The 19779-nt window shown below is 42.6% G+C and overlaps 1 protein-coding gene across 1 annotated transcript in view; it reads left to right on the top strand.

The window, feature by feature from the left end:
* The window catches only part of atp2b1a (ATPase plasma membrane Ca2+ transporting 1a), a 35955-nt gene that overhangs the window by 14297 nt on the left and 1879 nt on the right, over positions 1 to 19779 (top strand). The window contains exons 3-20 of the mRNA XM_080491736.1: positions 3700 to 3897; positions 4030 to 4287; positions 4380 to 4505; positions 6215 to 6376; positions 7108 to 7146; positions 9015 to 9170; positions 9305 to 9519; positions 9804 to 10046; positions 10133 to 10374; positions 10865 to 11102; positions 12112 to 12291; positions 12392 to 12479; positions 12579 to 12685; positions 13026 to 13217; positions 13763 to 13976; positions 14473 to 14684; positions 14805 to 14912; positions 15985 to 16173. Of these exons, the coding sequence (XP_080347862.1) occupies positions 3700 to 3897; positions 4030 to 4287; positions 4380 to 4505; positions 6215 to 6376; positions 7108 to 7146; positions 9015 to 9170; positions 9305 to 9519; positions 9804 to 10046; positions 10133 to 10374; positions 10865 to 11102; positions 12112 to 12291; positions 12392 to 12479; positions 12579 to 12685; positions 13026 to 13217; positions 13763 to 13976; positions 14473 to 14684; positions 14805 to 14912; positions 15985 to 16173 (3167 nt within the window). The remainder of the gene's footprint in view (positions 1 to 3699; positions 3898 to 4029; positions 4288 to 4379; positions 4506 to 6214; positions 6377 to 7107; positions 7147 to 9014; positions 9171 to 9304; positions 9520 to 9803; positions 10047 to 10132; positions 10375 to 10864; positions 11103 to 12111; positions 12292 to 12391; positions 12480 to 12578; positions 12686 to 13025; positions 13218 to 13762; positions 13977 to 14472; positions 14685 to 14804; positions 14913 to 15984; positions 16174 to 19779) is intronic.

Below are 19779 nucleotides of genomic sequence, written 5' to 3'. Positions count from 1 at the left end.
TCATTTATTTCATCTTTGTTATAACAAAAGATAATACGGAATGGGATTTAACGGAAATAGTGAAAAGATTTTAGTCACAATTAGTTTTTTGATTTGACAAATTTTACTTGAAAATAATCGGATCGTTGACATAATATCGCAAATCACATTGAATCGTGAATCATAACGTCCCCACCATTGAAGTACTTCCTGAATGTTAATAACATTCTCTTCCTGCACCAGTCTGGTTTCAGAAAGCAACGTAGTACCATCACGGCATCGTTAAAGGTTACCGTGGACATAATTGAGGCACTGAACAATAAGAAATGTTATGCTGCTTTCTTCATCAATCTGTCAAAGGCCTTCAATGCTGTCGACCTCCACATCCTGAAGCAACAACTGCTCAATAAAAGGTGCAGGCTGCCTTTGACACTGTGCAACTACGCCTGTTTGATTATGAACTTGTGTTTAATGTCTCAAAAACCAAAATGATGCTGTTTTCAAACACTAGGAAGAGAATAGATTCTCTTCTCATCATTAAAATCCTGCAGAGCAGTCAGATTGAACCAGTGACACAACACAAGGTATTTTAATAGAATGCTTCATTTGTCGTTATATAATTGATATAATGAAATTCCAGGTCCTGCTCCCATTGGCATCAATACATTCATACGATTGATGAAGGTTTACCTTTGACACTTCATGTTGAAACCCTCGTGAAAACGCTCACGCTTGATTTCTATTTTACAAACGAATCCTGTTTTTTGGATTTTGCCAGCAAAACATTGGTCGAGGCAACATTCCTCCCATTGCTTGACTGGTTATCAGCTGCATATGGATTCGTCTGGACACTGTGCCACGGCTGGTCACAGGCTGCAAAGCTCTAAAATCACCATTGCATCTTAAATGTCAGAGTTCAGTGTCCCTGCCTGACTCACACACTGGTACAATTGTATTTATAAATCTATCCTTTGCCTGTCCCCTCTTACCTTTGTGGGTACATTTTACTCAAAACCAGTCTCAAATTGTCTGCGCTCAAATGACATCATTTTATTGATTTCCCCTAAAGTTCACACTAAACTTATGTTCTCTGCCCTTGAATCCTGGAATAACTTGCAGGCTGAACTACAGCGACAAGAACTGATCCCGATTAGGAATTTTGAAATCGTGGTGATTGGTATAGAGGCAGATTTTACTTGAATGTGTAACTACTTTCCTTCCTTGCCAGTGTATGATTCAATTGTGAAATTATTACTGTATATTTTATACTGTATGTTTAAAAAAAATATTTTAATGTTTGTTACATGGAATTTTAACTTTGTGCTGCTGCCATCACCACAGGACTCACCTGGCGCAATAGAAATATAAAGATAGAATACCAGTTCTACATCCCAGGTGATATCAACAGACAGGATGTTGGCACTTCCCCATCTACACATATTCATCCGAAGGCATTAAAGAAAAACAAAAAGAAAGTCATGGTTCACGAGGAGGCCTAAAGGGATATTTTACCTTGACCTCGACTTGTGACAGTAGTCACATGGGTCAGCTTGGGACAAGCCTCCAAATTAAATGGTTAATGATTAGCTGCTTGACTTGAAACATGCTCTGGTTGCTGAAATGATGAGGCCAAGGCCGGCCTATTTTCGTCTTTGTGTACCCGATGTAGGGACGGCACCTTGATTGTCCCGTGTCACTCGTGTTTGTTGCTCTCGCACAAAGGGAAGCTGTGGTGTAAAATCAAGTGGGGGTATTAGCTGTCAGCATGTTTTCATTAGAGGCGTAGAGAATTAAAGGAGATGGTGAGAGACAACCAGGGAGCAGCACCAGGCAGCGATGCTTGATCAACCCGGTAGCCTTTTTTAATGTGCTCTGTGGGTGAGTCACCGCTCTCCTTGCCACCCTTTTAGAGGAAGTGGTGTTTGGGTGTAATGTCAATTAACTGCGCAACCGGTGATACACGGTTTTTTAAATTCAGGTTGGATGAAAAGGAGATTCAAAACATTAAACCAGTCATGTTGTTTTGCCATTCCTTTTCTACCTGGCTTTGTAAAACGCACAGGTTGGAGCTAATTCCCGATGACCTTGAGCAAAGGCTGAACGGGTCACCATGACCGGGCAAACGCAGAGAGACAGACGATAGCGCACACTCATTTTCACATCTGCAGGCAATTTAGTGTCCTTTTAACCTCGGTAGCATATCTTTGGACAGTGGGAAAGACCCCAGAGTACAGTGAGAACATGCAAATTCTGTGGACAAAGCCTGGAACTTAACCTGGGAATCATGTCTCTTATTCAAGAACGCCAACTACCTTTTATTTAAGGGAGAAAATCATTCTTTGAAATATGGGGACTGTGATAATCACTAATATAATTGGAAAAAAATAATAGACTCTTAATCATGTGTACCTTTTTAACATGCACACAGACAGTCCTAAAACCTGTCAGATTCTACAGCCCTCTTTTGGCCCGGATATTGTATTCTGCAGGTTTGGAAATGGATTTTTGGTAATTGGACAAAGCTGTGATTTCAAAGTCGAGCTGTTCATTTTTTATATGCGTTTTATTGGGGAGACAGTTTAGATGGTATTTATTTTATGGTGTCAGTCTTTTCAGCTAATTAATTTAGTGCAGTACATGATTCTGCTGGTGTCTCACCTTTGTCACTGTGTCATGATGTGGCAAAATCTGTTTAATTGGCCTTTTTCGAGGAGAGCTCATTGTTTTGTGGAATACTCTTTTCACCTGGCTGTCTATGCTCGTTATACAAATGTCGTGGAAAGATTCTACATTCCACTTTGTGTGCGTCTGTGCGTCTTTCTGTCCACAAGCAGCCACTGCTCATTTTCCCTTTTGAGACACCGTTATTCCAAGTGCAGCTTTTCCGTTCAGCCATCAGAAAATGCAACCCAAATTAGTCTCGGGCCTATTGCACCCCCGACCCCACCCCCCCACCCACCCACCCCATCTGCCTGTCAGTAGCAGTTTCACACAGTCACTCCTCCGTGCCCTCCGATTCTACTCCACCTCCTTGCTGCCACACACGCGTGCATGCAGACAGACCTCCATCCAGTCTGCACAGTCACCCACATGCCGTCGCATGAATAGAACTGGGGAAAAAAAAAAACTGTCATGCATCATCAGATGTTGCCAAGGCTCTTTTGAATATGTGACGGTGCCTCGAATGTGGAGGCATTCGAATGGGTTGCTGTTAAAAAAATAAATAAAATGCTCCGTGCACATGGTTGAGTGGGTCGCCGGCCAACCAGACGTGTGATGTGTCAGAGGGATGACTCTATAACGGGACAGTAGCGTGCATGAGCACCTGCGAGTCTAACGCTGATTCAGCCCTCAGTCGGCTGGTCATTGTATTGAAAAAAGCGGTTTTGTGGGATTAGATCTGACCCCTGCACTCACATTCTCTGGCATGCCTGAAAGAGGTGAAAATGTTTGACATTGCCCACAGAATGTGTGTCATTGTTCCCCTCCACAGCATTTGGGCAGACATGCTGATTCCCTTTTTAAAAATTATGTTTTTAGAGGCCTGTAGACATTTTGCACTAACTCATCCTTCTGTGATGTAATTATATAGCACATGCGTAAGACTTTCTTGTTATGATGTGAATTTTTGAAATTTGTTGGGTCATATTTGATTGTAAGATAGTTTATGCATTTTGTGAATGAAATTCTTCTGTTTTCTCTCTCTCCCTCCCACCCCAGGTTTAAGTGGACAGCCTACAGACATTGAGAAGCGGAAAACAGTGTTTGGGCAAAATTTGATACCGCCCAAAAAGCCCAAAACGTTCTTACAATTAGTGTGGGAAGCACTACAGGATGTCACACTGATTATCCTAGAAGTGGCAGCCATAGTTTCACTAGGCCTTTCTTTTTATAGACCTCCAGATGCTGAAAGAGACCGTAAGAAACATTTTTTTTTCTTTTATAACTAAACCTTAAATTCTGTGTTAGATTAGTTTTTTTACATTTCAAAATATTCCTCTGGTTTTGTAGCGTGGTTGTGTTTTAAAACGAGCCGTTGTCCCTCTGCAGACTGTGGAAGAGCTGCTGGCGGCGTGGAGGACGAGACCGAGTCCGAGGCGGGCTGGATCGAGGGCGCCGCCATCCTTCTGTCAGTTATCTGTGTGGTGCTGGTGACGGCGTTTAATGACTGGAGTAAAGAGAAGCAGTTTCGGGGCCTCCAGAGTCGCATCGAGCAGGAACAGAAATTTACTGTCGTCCGCGGAGGACAAGTCATTCAAATTCCCGTGGCTGAGATTGTTGTCGGCGATATTGCACAAATAAAATATGGTAAGAGTTTGTCGCCTTTAGAAAACTCTGATTAAATTGAATAACAGTTTATTGTTCTTGAAAGCCAAGTCCCGTGTGTGTTTACGTTGTAGGTGACCTCTTGCCTGCTGATGGAGCGCTCATCCAAGGCAATGATCTTAAGATCGATGAGAGCTCGCTCACAGGAGAGTCGGACCACGTCAAGAAAACACAAGAAAAAGATCCAATGCTGTTATCAGGTAACATGAAAGCCTTTGCTTTTACCGTCATCGTCACAATGCGAGTTATTATTCAAAAAGCCATTGAGCCTGTTTAAATTACCATAGAAATGATCCGTTTTCCAATTATTGTTGAGAATACATTTTTTTACGCATGCACAGGTGTAAAATAAATAATTAAATCAGCTTGATGAGTATGGTTTCACAAATAAATCAGTAGTGAGGAGGGAAATACTTCTCACGGTTGAATAACTGCTGTTATTTTCAGTTTGCACGTAAACAGGCTTGTCCTTGACATTAAGTGACGACTAACCTTTGTTCATTATATCACAATGTAGGCAATTTTTTTAGATGCTGTTTAAATTCATTAAAACTGAGAAAGTGGAGCTCATCTCTTAAGCGTCCGTCATGTATATTCTGTTTACTACTTTATACCTTCTTTAATTTTTTTGTAATGAAATTATTCTCTGTAATCTGACATTTCTTAGACGACACTGATTATTAGTAAATTCACAAAAACATTTCTATACAGCATGAACATGGGAAGTTGACCGGTTCAGTGTAATCGCTTTTCAGCCCTCCGACGTTGCCCAGATGTAATCCTGTAATAGTTCCCTGTGTGGAGAGTCTCTTTGGTTTGCACGTTGACCTTTCAGCACCTTGTTTGTGCTGTCAGTGTTGTCTGTGCCGCTGTGTGTGTGTGTGTGTGTGTGTGTGTGTGTGTGTGTGTGTGTGTGTGTGTGTGTGTGTGTGTGTGTGTGTGTGTGTGTGTGTGTGTGTGTGTGTGTGTGTGTGTGTGTGTGTGTGTGTGTGTGTGTGTGTGTGTGTGTGTGTGTGTGTGTGTGTGTGTGTGTGTGTGTGTGTGTGTGTGTGTGTGTGTGTGTGTGTGTGTGTGTGTGTGTGTGTGTGTGTGTGTGTGTGTGTGTGTGTGTGTGTGTGTGGAAACATTTAGTGAAGTTCACCTGGCGTTGTGTCAGGACACGTCCATAACAAAGCCGTCCTGTGTGTCTGTGCTGTTTTCTCTGTCCCTTCTCCCCTCGCCGCTCTCAAGTGAAACGAAAGCACCTTCTAATTTTAACCAGCCCAGGCAAACTTTTAAATGCTTTCTCCTTCTGTCTCCTGGGTTTCTCTCTGTGTCACTCCGACTTAAGCTTGTTTTCTCTTCTGTTATTTGCTTTTTCCGTAAAAAAAAAAAAAAAAGAAGAAGAAAAATCGACAAAATCTTCTCGTGTCTCAGGAGAAGCCAGAGATGCAGGCTTGTTGCGGGCTCTTAGAATCCAATTTATTCCACCCGTCCTGACAATTGACTTTTGATTAAAGGCTGTTGATTAAAGGTTTTCAGGGTATTTGCATTAGTGCTTGTGTTCTTTTTTTTTTCTCTCTCTTTACTCTGTCCTGCATCAGTCGTCTGTATTTATTGCCCGCCTTTGAAAAGCTGCTTTTATTTTCTCCGTCTTGTGTGTAGCTGAACTTACCACTTGAAAGCCGGACTAAACCACTTTCTCAGTGAAGAAATTGAGTTCACCATTTGTGTTCTAACCAAAATGAAAAAGTCCAAGTAAGAAATGAAGCTAGAAATGTTTATCTGTTGAGGGATAACACTACGGTTGGTGTTTAATCAGACTTTTGGTTGGAAACTCATCACAACAATGTGTTTCATTTTGTGAGGTACTGTTTTTACCCATTCTTCATTTCCTTTACTGACATTTGTTTTCCTCCTCTGTCCTAAGGAACCCATGTAATGGAAGGCTCAGGGAAAATGGTCGTCACTGCTGTGGGTGTCAACTCACAAACTGGAATTATCTTCACTTTACTCGGAGGCGGCGAAGATGACGAGGACGACGAGGAGGAAAAGAAAAAGGAGAAAGAAGAGAAGAAGAAACAGAAAAAAAGTTAGTGTGCTTTACTACATGTTGATTTTGTCTGTTTCTGTTAGTAGTGACCGATGAACGCACTCACAGATGGACATGTTTGCGCAGGCATTTTCTTTTTTTGGCTTTAGGATCATTTTACATCATCTTCTGATGAGACTCGTGTAAACACAGAGAGCGTCTGCAACACAATTCGAAACAATAAGATTGGACAATTACATTAACTATGTTGTAATTTGCTCATTTCTGTCCGTTTCTTGCAATTTAATGACGTGACGAGGACAATCGCATGAAACATGAAAATATGTGTCCAATACTTTGAAATAGGGGCTACTTGTTCACTGAGAACCCAGTCAATTTTCTTCAGTTTTTTTGCGATTTAAATTTTTTTTTGATAAATTTCCATATCCAACTCCATATTCCACTCCAACATATCATCATAGCACACTATTCCTGAATTTTCAGCAAGTTTTGATGTGCTTTTTGTGTACGTGCCCCAAACAGACAAATCTGGCGGAAGAAAAAGTTGTAGTAAAAAAAAAAAAAAAAAGAAAAAAGTAATATTTGTGCCTCTAAAAAAGTCACAAAGAATAAATGCTTGGTTACATTTTTTTTTTTTTTAATCACCTTTCAAATATGCTTGTACATGTCCCTGCAGTGAATATCGTCCATTCCTGCTTATTTATTGAGTGTCCTATGAACGTTTAGAGGCTCGTAATATTTCTCACGATTGTGTTGTATTTTTCCAATAGATAAGAAACAAGATGGATCTGTGGAAAATCGTAAGAAAGGTGAGTCACCAAGCTCACACATACTATATGCCGATGCACACAATCATATATACTGTGTAATTGCCTTACAGCCCAGCTCTTAGCTTTAGGCATGAGCCCTGGGCTTTATCAGTGGTTCCCTCCCCCAGTTACCAGTGCAGGGTATAGGTTAAAGCCTCAATCTGTTAATAATTGGCTACAGTGGTTTCACGCAAAGTAATGAGGAGTTGCATATTTTTACATGACTCTGTGTCAGCATATACTTAGTACGGGCTGTTCTTGGCTATCCATTGTACTGTCTGGCCCATCCCTTCTGTCTCTCCTCTTTTTGTCGTCCTTCTCTGGCACATTGCGCTTTGAGCAGCAGGTGCTACTGAATCCAGTTATAGCGATTAGTGATGAGGGGATTAAAGCCATGCAACAATTCTGGGGCCAGAACATCTGCTTTCCCACCCATCTCCTTCTCTGACGCTCCCTTCAGCCCCGACAATTTGATTTCTATTGATGTTCCAATCTGAACTATACAGAAGCAAACTTCAGCGCTGCGACTGGTGCAATTTTCAGACGGCAGACAATGATAATGAAGCGGTTTAGTGGCAACTCAGCCAGCTAGCCCGGCTCGTAGTCGTGCTGGGACTCTATGATCAGTAGTGCTCGGGTCTTTGACCACAACCCTGGCACTGCTCCCTGGTGCACAGATTCCCTCTGCCTGCCAGGAATCAACAGTAATCCTTTAGACTGAGATTACATCGACCATGTAAGTGCAGAGTGAGCCACAGTCTGCAGCAGCTGCAGTAGCCTAATGTTCCTGCTTCCTGCTACATACATTAAACACAATACCGGCCTACTGTCTGGACTATAAATACTGTTTGCATTGTCAGATTAGCCAAATTAGACCAGATCTGTCTGCTCCTTTGAAAACAGGATTATAAAGTATTCCCTGGTAATGCGAAGTGTCAGTCCTGCAGCAGCAGCAGTGTCGGACCTCCGCTCAGCCCCAAGAGATCCTGAGGAAGAGATTTAAAGGAATTTAACTGGTAACGACTGCTGTGGTTTCCACCAAAGCAGGAGTTGATTCTTCAGGCTGTAGTAATAACATTTAACCCGTTCTTTAATTGTCAGGTGTGATGTTGATAATTATATTTCTGAATCTTTCAACTAATTACTGCATAGACGGATCACTGCAGACCTAATTACTTTGACATTTCCTTTGGATTAAAAAGAAAGCAGCAAGGCCTACTATAATTTTGAATGAATTGACATCCAATGTCTCGTCTCTTAATCAGTGGCAACAATAAATAGTCTGTGGGACTGGACTCAAATATTTACATGAAACATCAGTTTTGTCATTAGTGTGACTTGTTGTTCTCTTCACAAGGCGATCAAAGATATCAGTTGGGACAAAACAAGCTCAGGCCTGTTGTAATAATTGTCGGTGTGAAGAAGCACATCAACAAGAGCACGCTTTTTACGAGACGTTTGATGGTTTGAATCAAGGTTCTAAAACCCTCCAGCTGGTTTCATGAGGGAGTGCGTCGAGCGCAAAATGTGCTCCAAATCAAACTGGCAGATCAGATGGTCGACTGTGCCCACTGAAACACACTCTGCTGATCAAAATCATATGAAATTAATAAAAATGCTAATCTTCAGACAACTCACAACTTGTAAACCGCGGTTTGTTTATTTACAGCATTATCATTTGTTTTAACTTCTAAGTATGCAGCAAAAAAAATAGGTGCCCATCAGTCCTGGAACATCTTTAAAAGAAATTAATAAGAATCTTTCTGCATGCAGAAATAAAAATGTTGAAATTATTCCACACTAATGCAGCATAACAGCCTATACCTTTTTGTGCTTATTGAGCATTTGTCTTGTTTTGTTTCCTACAGCTAAAGCACAGGACGGTGCTGCTATGGAGATGCAGCCGCTAAACAGTGATGAGGGAGGTGATGCAGAGGAGAAAAAGAAGGCCAGCCTGCCAAAGAAAGAGAAGTCTGTTCTGCAGGGAAAACTGACCAAACTCGCAGTTCAGATTGGTAAAGCAGGTGAGTCAGGCCACACCACTTCACTCTTGCACAAAATGACTCTTGTACATTCGTTGCCGCGTTTGCTGTCAGTAAAAGTTGGATTGTTTAAATTAAATTGACTTACAATTCCCCGATCTCTCATTATTTCTCAGGTCTGGTTATGTCAGCCATCACTGTCATTATCCTGGTGGTGCTGTTTGTAGTCGACACTTTCTGGATCCAGAATCTGCCCTGGGTCAAGGACTGCACACCCATTTACATCCAGTTCTTTGTGAAATTCTTTATCATTGGCGTCACCGTTCTCGTGGTGGCTGTCCCCGAAGGCCTGCCGCTCGCTGTAACAATCTCCCTGGCTTATTCCGTTAAGGTAAAGTCTCCAAGCCAAGTTGCTCTTGCCGGGGCCGGCTCTCACTCTTGCAGCTTATTCTTTAGCCTATTAGAACTAACAAGCCAAGTTGTTAGGACTTTGCTAACCGATACACTTAAGCCAAGCTTTGATCCCATCTCCAGAAGTCGGTAACTAACAGAAGCTTTGCCCAGTCACGAACCCGAGCTCTTCATTTGCATCATTAAAGTTAGAAATGTATAGAAATCTGCACTGTAACATTTCAGCGCGACTCATCGGTAACTGTCTTTTCATTCTTCCTCCAGAAAATGATGAAAGACAACAACCTGGTGCGTCACTTGGATGCTTGTGAAACCATGGGCAATGCTACCGCCATCTGCTCTGACAAGACTGGCACCCTGACGATGAACCGCATGAGAGTGGTACAAGCCTACATCGCTGAAAAACACTACAAGAAGGTCCCCGAACCAGAGAACATCCCCTCCTCCTCTTTAGACATGCTCATTCTGGGTATTGCTGTCAACTGCGCCTACACTACTAAGATCATGGTAGGCTTGTGGAAACTAAACTTATGTTGTGTATTGCATTGTGTAGGAACAGAACCTTTTAACTTAACCATATGGTTTCCCGTTAGCCCCCAGAGAAGGAGGGGGGCCTGCCACGACAGGTCGGGAACAAGACCGAATGTGCCTTGCTTGGCTTTTCTAACGACTTAAAACGAGACTACCAGACTATCCGCAACGAGATCCCCGAAGAGAAACTCTACAAGGTGTACACCTTCAACTCGGTCCGCAAATCTATGAGTACTGTGTTGAAGATGGCCGACGGCAGCTACCGGATGTTCAGCAAAGGAGCATCGGAAATTCTCCTTAAAAAGTAAGAAAACCTTGTTTCCACATGTTCATTACACATGGTATATTTATGCGTCATTGACGTGCTTCCATTCACGTAAAAACTGTGTACAGTGAGTTAGTTGTATGTGCTCAAGCTGGCCAGACCCTGCAGTAAATTGACATGTTTAACGGCTTAAACAGCTAAGTAGTTCAACCGCTTCCCACCCAAGCCCCTTAAAAACAAGCAGTGAGAAAATGAGCCGGTAACAGTTCTGTAAGCCTCTTAACCAAGCATGCTTCTTTTTAACCCTCAGATGGTTCAGTGCAACTTCTTACTGTTGCACGTCACCATTCAAATACGTTGTCGTCTCTTTTTTTTTTTTTATTACCAAATGTAAATTACATTTTTACTTGCCGTGTTTGTACTTCATAATTATTAATGAATTTCCTACTAACACATCTTAGCTCATATAGTATTTTCTTTGCTTTGGCCCTCTAAATGATTGCTCTGATGTTTTCTCCTCACCTCCCAGGTGCTATAAAATCCTGACAGCAAATGGTGAGGCGAAGGTGTTCCGCCCACGCGACAGAGACGACATGGTGAAGAAAGTGATCGAGCCCATGGCCTCAGAGGGGCTGAGAACCATCTGCCTTGCTTATAGGGACTTTTCCAGCTCTGACGGGGAGCCCGACTGGGACAATGAAAACGATATTCTCTCTGGGCTCACCTGCATTTGTGTGGTGGGCATTGAAGACCCTGTGAGACCGGAGGTGAGACACTGAAAACAAAAAGCATCACCACAAAGTCTCATCATAAGTGAAAACAGTTGGTTGTCTCAACATGTCTCATCTCACTATTACAGATAAAATCTATTATGTGACACACACTTTTTGCTTGCATGCACAAATTGCATGGTCAACCTGCAAGTCTGTGCTTTTCTCTAATTTACCATCATGTGTCAAGCAGCATCCGTTATACATTGTGAGGTTATTCTCAAAAAAAAGAAGAAAAAAATGTATGTAAGTTATTGTTCAACAAAAACACACCATAAGAGAGATGGGGAGATCTGCTGTTCTTACAATACATAAAGAATAGCAAACATCAACACCTTGTCCTTGAAGGCTCACGTGCCATTCTCCACAGTAATAGACAGAAATAATTGTGGGAGATGAAAATCGAGACCTTTTCTGACTGCTGCATGTTGATGTGGGCGTTAAATTGTGAGCTTCGGAAAATATTTGCACAAAGCACTGCCAACGTCATGTTTGAAGCTGGGGCTTGGGGTGGAAGGTCAGCTGACAGGCATTTCTTAAAGAGCATGCAGGCAGATGCTTCTGACAAGCACTTTAATTGAGCTTCCTGCACTGGAATGATGGCCTCGCAGGCTTTCCAAGCAAAGAGAGGAGACTGAGTAATGCAATGTCAGCCATTTTTAAATGATGCATCCCATCATTGTTTCCCAGTACTGGACTCATAATGAGCTTTTGTAAAGAGTTGTTCCACTGTATGAAAGAGTTGTGTGTCACTGGATTACCTGACGCTCACTCATCTACTTTGGCTTCTTGCCAAGCGTTAGGTTTGTAAGGGACTCCATAAAAGCAGTGAAAGCTGTGTGAGAGTATGACGTCCTTCACGCCCGCCTCACAAAATGGCAAATCGTCTATTTCAGGGTTTAGAAACACACACAATTGATGAGCACTGCTTTTGAAGTCCCTGGGGATTTGCAAAAAATAGCATCATGCATTTACTGTGCCTGTTATATTTCCTTGTGTCGTTTAGGTCCCAGATGCTATCAGGAAATGCCAGCGTGCTGGCATCACGGTACGAATGGTGACTGGGGACAATATCAACACAGCTCGAGCCATTGCCACCAAGTGCGGCATCCTACTGCCTGGAGATGAGTTCCTCTGCCTGGAGGGAAAGGAGTTCAATCGCAGGATACGTAATGAAAAAGGGGAGGTGAGTCATAGTAAAACAAAATCTTTCAGAGACTGTTTGAAAAAAAAAAAAAAAAAGTGCTGTTGAGCTTATGTCATATTTTTTTGTCTCTTATTTATAGATTGAACAGGAACGCATCGACAAGATTTGGCCCAAACTGCGAGTACTAGCTCGCTCTTCTCCCACAGACAAACACACTCTAGTTAAAGGTAGCTATGTTTTTCTGGTACGGCTTACAATGACAACACTTACACAAAGTTGTTTCAGGAGGAATGTTTATTTAAATCTGTTATATTTCGCTATCCTAGGTATTATTGACAGCACAGTGGCAGAGCAGAGGCAAGTAGTAGCTGTAACAGGAGACGGTACAAATGATGGCCCTGCCTTGAAGAAAGCTGATGTCGGCTTCGCCATGGTGAGTTTTTAATCTTTGCTCTTAAAGGGGTCAAGTACCTTGCTCAAGGACTTACAATGGGGACCCAACTTCATTGTATTCACTTGATAATAGGATGGGCGTCTGGTGTGAAAACTAATAAAGTCCACACTTGAAGCTGCAATGAGTTTTCATGGCAATCTTGAAAAAATAAATAAATAAGGAAGCAGCCATTAATGTCATTTGAAAGAATCCAAATCGTATCGGATACCTGGGAAACAGTTAATGTGGGAAATAATGATCCACTGGAAACTTGAGAATGTTAAATATCTTCAGGCCCGATTCAGACACATTCTTGACCAATCCTCTTTTTCCTTTCCAGGGAATTGCTGGGACAGACGTCGCCAAGGAGGCGTCTGACATCATTCTGACCGACGACAACTTTTCCAGCATTGTCAAAGCTGTCATGTGGGGACGAAACGTATACGACAGCATCTCCAAATTCCTCCAGTTTCAGTTAACTGTCAATGTTGTGGCTGTCATTGTAGCATTTACAGGAGCCTGCATCACACAAGTAAGCTCAATTAACTTTCACTTCTTCTAGTTCTAAAAAAAACAAACATAATGGGGCCCTTCCGAGAAAGTAGAAAACTTGCTGAAGTGTCACACTGTCTCAACACTTAATGGCAGAAACAGATTGAAAGAGCTGAACAGTTTCAGGGGAAGAGTGAAGTTCTGCGTTCCTCACAGCCAAATTAAATTCCAGCAAGAAGTCCTCAATCTTCAGCGTGTTTCTCATCCCTGATTGTCTTGATTTGCATAAAATTGTTGCTGCAATCGCAAGTTGTCATTCTTTGACAGCATTTGCACGTTTGTAGACAGCGAGTGGCTTTAATTTCTGTCTGAGGATGCTTTTCCCACCGGTTATGAATTCTAAACCTCATCAAAAGACATGCCTAATCCTCACTGTCACAGCTCATAAACATGCACTCAGTCATGCAGCAGGCAACAAATCCATTTGTTTTCCCCACATGCTTTCTTGCTTTGCCTCAATTCCAACATCTTGGTTAAATACATTTGATGTCAAAATGTGATTTTGGCCCCTCGCTCTGCCTCCAGGACTCTCCACTGAAAGCAGTACAGATGTTGTGGGTCAACCTGATCATGGACACCTTCGCTTCACTCGCTCTGGCCACGGAGCCCCCCACAGAATCGCTGCTGCTGAGGAAGCCATATGGGCGCAACAAGCCTCTAATCTCCCGCACCATGATGAAAAACATCCTGGGTCAGGGAGTGTTCCAGCTAATCATCATCTTCACCCTGCTCTTTGCTGGTAAGGGGCTCGTCCGCATTTAAAGACGGGTGTTTTGTGTGCTCAGTAGGGCTGCAACCACATCAGAGGAGCTCGGGATAATCCTGTTGAGGATAAATGCAAACGTTTATGTAGATAATGCAATTGTCTCTGTGCTTTGAGACTTGTTAAAACAACAGTGCTCTTTCTTCTGCCCCCTGATTAATATGAACTGTCACTTTTTTTTTTTATTAATTCTTTTTTATTATTATTATTATTATTATTATTATATAAGCTGTTGATCTTAGCCACTCACGTCTACCTAGCGGGTTGGCATCTGAGGGCAGTCGGGCTCCATCTGTTGACATGCAGAGCATGAATGCTCCGTGCATGGAAACATCATTTGTCACAGATCAGACAGTCTTTTGCAATATTTAGATCGTACATTTCATGATAAGATTGATATATAGTGCAGCTCTGTTGTTCATCCTGTGTGAGACATTGTTTATTTCTGACTTCCGTCTTCATTTTCCTGTAGGGGAGAAAATATTTGACATCGACAATGGCAGAGACGCACCCCTCCACGCTCCTCCCTCCGAACACTACACCATCGTCTTCAACACCTTTGTACTGATGCAGCTTTTCAATGAAATTAATGCCCGCAAGATCCATGGCGAAAGGAACGTCTTCGAGGGCATCTTCAACAACATTATCTTCTGTAGTATTGTCTTTGGTACCTTCGTAATCCAGGTAAAGGAGACTGAAGTTCCTCCCGGTGACTAATACAGCCGTCTAACTCTCCAAATGTAGACTCCAGTCTGCACTAGTTAACCGTGAGGTTTGCCTCTGACTGCTTCTGCTTTCTTCTAGATCGTCATAGTGCAGTTTGGAGGGAAGCCATTCAGCTGTGTGGCTCTGACTATTGACCAGTGGCTGTGGTGCACTTTCTTAGGCTTTGGATCCCTTCTCTGGGGACAGGTAGGAAACAACCACAGTGCCTCACATTCACTTTGCAAGATAGGAATAATATGGTATGACACTGCCCCCCTGTGTTGGAAATGTTTCTATTAAGTGTTTGATGCATGCAGACATATAACGGTACATGATGTTCTACAGCTCTGAAGAAATTAGTATTGGATATAATATCAAGAGTTACTACTAACCACTGATGATTTGCCTTTTTTTATGAAGACACGTCAAAAATTATCATTTTATTGTACCTTTGAACAATTGCTTAGGTGTAGTTATGGTTAAAGCTATTGTAAATATAACCAAGAGTACAAGGTTTATTTTTTGCCTCTTCATTGCTTTTGTTAGAGGGAAAAAAAGGATAAAATCCCCTCACAACTCAAGCTAATAATAAATGTTTGATGTTGTTCTCGCTTGTTCTCTCTGCCCACAATCATCCCACATAGCAGTGCATATAATATGTTATTATCCCCTCTTGTCAGTTCAACAGGACTGACATCGCCAGCGTTCCCTGACAAAACACAAATAATGAGGCTGCACTGAGTGCACCCGAGTCCACAAAATATTCACATTGTAGGAGACTCTGATTCCAAACCAGACTTCTGCCCTTGAGGGTCGGATCCTCCCCACAATCCACACTCTCATCTCTGTGTCTGTTGACGACTGGCCGACTGAATAGGTGGATTTTCATCGTGGCTCAGTGGTTTCTCTCTTGTAATCAAAAATGCAAGAGCTGCACTCCAAAAACCTCCCAACATATTGTTAGAAACCCACATATTTACTTGTAATTCTCACTAGTTTTCTCTGCTCAGCTTGTGCAGATTATTTTTCCGTAATTCCTGAGGGATAAATTTGTATTGTTCGTCTAGGACTGTTTGTTCTCTTCGTGCAATGGCAACAAAGCATCCATTTTTCATTTCGTTATTGTATTAAAGTTTAAAATTGACTTCTTGGAGAGGGTCGGAGCTGCAGGGCAAAGTCATTAAACTGAATTTCTAACATCTACCGCTTCACACAGGAGAAACATCTCAGCCAACTTGACGTCTCAGCTGTGCTTTAGGTCTGTCTTGATGTCTTTCAGGTAATCTCTTCAATACCCACCAGCCGCTTAAAATTCTTAAAAACAGCAGGCCACGGCACCCAAAAGGAGGAAATCCCCGATGAGGAGCTGGAGGAGCTGGACGACATGGACGAGATTGACCACGCCGAGCGGGAGCTTCGTCGAGGCCAAATCCTCTGGTTCCGAGGCCTCAATCGCATCCAAACTCAGGTAACGATCCCCCGAGTTTCCCGCGTAGCACTTGACACAACGCACCCGACACCAAGGGAATCAAAAGCCATAAACTCTTTTAACTCTCTATTGCTCCTCCAGCTTAAAATCTATGTTTTGTTTTCTCTCTTGGCACTCTTAAAGAATGGCTTGTGCCCTAAAAACAAAAGCCCCTTTTCCTCTAATTTTTCTGTTCTGCTTCTGAGCTAAAGCAGGTTCTTCTGCCTATTTGTGACTCAGTCTGAATCTATCCGCTAAAACCCAACTAGTTTGAAGGTACTGATGAGAAGCAAGTGAGTTTGGATTGGGCGGAAAGCACGACTGTGAATGTTCACTGAACATCGGCATGGCAATAGCTGGAGGAAAAAAGAGTGGAAGTCAGGTCAGATTTTGGAGTCAAATCTCCCCCCGATCAGTGCCTTTAAACCCAACCGTCCCCTTTTTTTCTTCTCCTTTTTAACTACAATGCCTAAATCCAATTTCGAATTGAGTTTTTTTTTTTTTTCTTCTTCTTCTATGGATACTGGTGCCTTTTCTTTATTTATTTTTTTCTCTCTTTTCTCTCTCCTCTGGCTGTGTTGTGTTTTATTTCCTCTGGGCTTTCTCCTGTCACGCTGTCTTGATTCTTTGCAGATGGATGTAGTGAGTGCGTTCCAGAGTGGAACTTCCTTTCAGGGGGCTCTAAGGCGGCAGGCCTCCAACTCCAGCCAACAACAGCACGATGTAACCAATGTTTCTAGCCCTACACATGTAGCCTTTTCTACTACTACCACTACTGCCACTGCCGCCAACTCCGCTTCTGCCACTGTGGGGTGTGAGTGCGTGTTCTCCTCTAGTGCATGAGACTTTTATTTCTTCTTCTCTTTCTAACATCTTCCTCCTCCACTCTTCTTCTCACCTAACGTTGACACTTTGACTCTCTCATGCTTCTTCCTGATGTCCCCCCCCCCTTGTTTTCTTCCCCTTCCCCCCCAAAAAAGACACCAAAACCACATCTTCCATATTGCTTCGATAACACTGCTGTTATATATATATATATATATGTACCCTGTAACCAGGTCGCTTCAAGCGTCAAGGTGTTTTTTTTCTCTGTGTCATCATGTTTTCTGTTCCGCTTCTGCTTCGGTCTGAAAATGGAAAGGTTTTACTGTTACCTCGGGGAAGGGGAGGGTGGGGATGATGTGTATTTCACTATTTGATCAGACATTACGTTCTAGATTGACAGTCACCAGGTTTGTCTGCAGCTGCTCTGTGCCTCTGTAGCACTCATGGGTCTTTGTCGCAGCTCCCCTAGTCGGGTAAATGTTTTGAGTATATGCCCATGATCACTCTCCAAAACGGTAGAGACAAACCTCAACCTGGACCTCAGTGAGAGAATAAATCCACCCAAGTGTCCGTGGATGTTTTGTCAGTCATTAGTGGAATAATGATCTTTTGATTTCCAGCAGTTTTAAGACGGGTACTGTTTGTCATAACGGGGTGTTGTGGTTGGAATAGCCTGCAGTTTGTGTGTTTGGACGCGAGGCTGTGTGTGCTGCGGACGAGTCGGGCAGCCCTCTGCTTGATGCCACTCGTCCATCCCAACGTGTCGGGAGCGGATACGGATCATTTGATGGTGGTATTTCCTAAAGGCCTTTCCTCTTGAGCCCTGCCCTTACAAGGACTGTGCCTGCTGCCATTAACCTCTTTTCTCCTCCAGATCTCGCCAGACGGATCATCAGAGTGGCAGTGGATTTTAAATGTCTTACAGATGTGACAGAAAGAGCTTAGGGGAATAACTGAGTGAATGTAAACATGTGGGACTTTCCCCTGACACATTACCTGCACATCCACTCTTGTTTTTCTTCCTTTGTGAACAGTTTTGCGGTGCTGCAGTAATAAGTCTCTTTTCATAGGTGGGATGGCCTCTCCCCTCCTAACCTTATCCTTTTCTTTTCAGGCGCTCTTCTAAAAGTATTTAAACTCTTTAATTCCCCAGTTTTGTTTTCTCTCTGTGTTGATACTTGTTTTGTCGCCACATGTCCACGTGTGTTGCCAAAATTGAGCCGAACCGATGAATCCCACTGACTCCCCGCATATATTCTTCTTTAGATTCTGTGAAATGTGTCATGGGCTATACTCAAAGGTTTACTACCATTGAACACAAGGTAGCGCCGCGCTCTGCATGGGTTCAAAGTCTCTGGTCTCGTTTGTGAGTTTTCTTTTCCCACTTTGTGCTGTTTTTGACATGTGAACCAGCTTGTAGACATGCTTGGCTGCTGCAGCTTCTTTGTTTTTACTCCACGAACATAAGCCTACAACTGACCACCCCTCTCTTTCTATGGTCTTCCTGTCCTCCTCCTCCTCCCCTGCTTTCTGTCTCTGTCTTTCTCTGTCTGTCTTTCTCTCTCTGTCTTTCTCTCTCTGTCTTTCTCTCTCTGTCTTTCTCTCTCTGTCTTTCTCTCTCTCTTTCTCTCTCGCTCTCTCTCTCTCTTTCTCTCTCTCACTCTCTCTCTCCTCCGCATGTCCGACAACGGTAAACTCTCGTGTCCAGCCTTCTGTCTTTTTCTTTAATATATCGGATGTGTTCTTGTATCGAGAACATCAATCCTCTAGTTTCTTGGTTCCCTTTTTACTGCATTTTGATTAATCAGATCCAGGCTTTTACCAAGTGTTTTGTGAAATACTACCACTGTACTGACCCCCCCCCCCCCCCCCTTCAAATAAACAACACATATATTGCAGTGGGTTTGACACTGGTGTGTGTACCCCCCCCCCCCCCCCCCCCTCCCCTGGAACATTACTCAAATAACTACAGTACTTTAAATACTAGTTTTGATAAAACGCAGAGTAAACGGCCTCAGTTTTACTACTTTACTTCAGTTCAACAGGATCTGACTTCCTGTTTGTCGTACAGCAATAAAACGGCAGCCGGTCTAGTTTATTTCTGTATTTCTGTGTTCATGCTCCCTCTTTACACCTGGCATTAGCAGAGTGATTGGATTGGAGTCGTGACGCCACATTACAGTTCAGGTGTAGATTCACCGAGGGAGGAGGTCAGACCTCCGAGGTGGTTAGAAAGGTTTCGGACCGTTGTTACGCAGGAAAGCAAATGGAAAGACTGCAGGTGAACGGACGTAATCTGCCCATGTGGCTGACTGCCCCGTGAAGTTGAATGAAACTGAACGGTTTCTATTTGTCTTTGTTCAAGTGGCCTAGAAGTTATTGAAGCAAGCTTGTAAGCAGGAGTTCATTGGTTTGAATCCCACTGCCGGCAGGTCACTGAGCAAAGAGCCCGATATGTAATAACTGGACAATAATGTAAAAAAGAATGAACCATAATGTAAATGTGATCTTAATATGTTTAATACTTACACATTATTTTGTACTGACAGAAGACGTAGAAGAAATACCAGAAATTGTATGGAAACAAATAGTCCAAACTTTTATAAGTCATTCTTTCAGTGTTATTCAAATTCAAATCATTGACTCACTTTATGACGTAATAGAATTATTACACTATTTGGGGGAAAATATTTTTGCTTGTTCCATAATGTAATAGTTCAATTTTAAAAATTTGGGCTCAGGGTCTTATTACATTATTGACCGAGTTGTTACGTTTTGGGT

This window comes from Lipophrys pholis, assembly GCF_963383615.2.
Source record: "Lipophrys pholis genome assembly, chromosome: 22".
Lineage (NCBI taxonomy): Eukaryota > Metazoa > Chordata > Actinopteri > Blenniiformes > Blenniidae > Lipophrys > Lipophrys pholis.
This window is presented reverse-complemented; position numbering and strand designations above follow the sequence as displayed.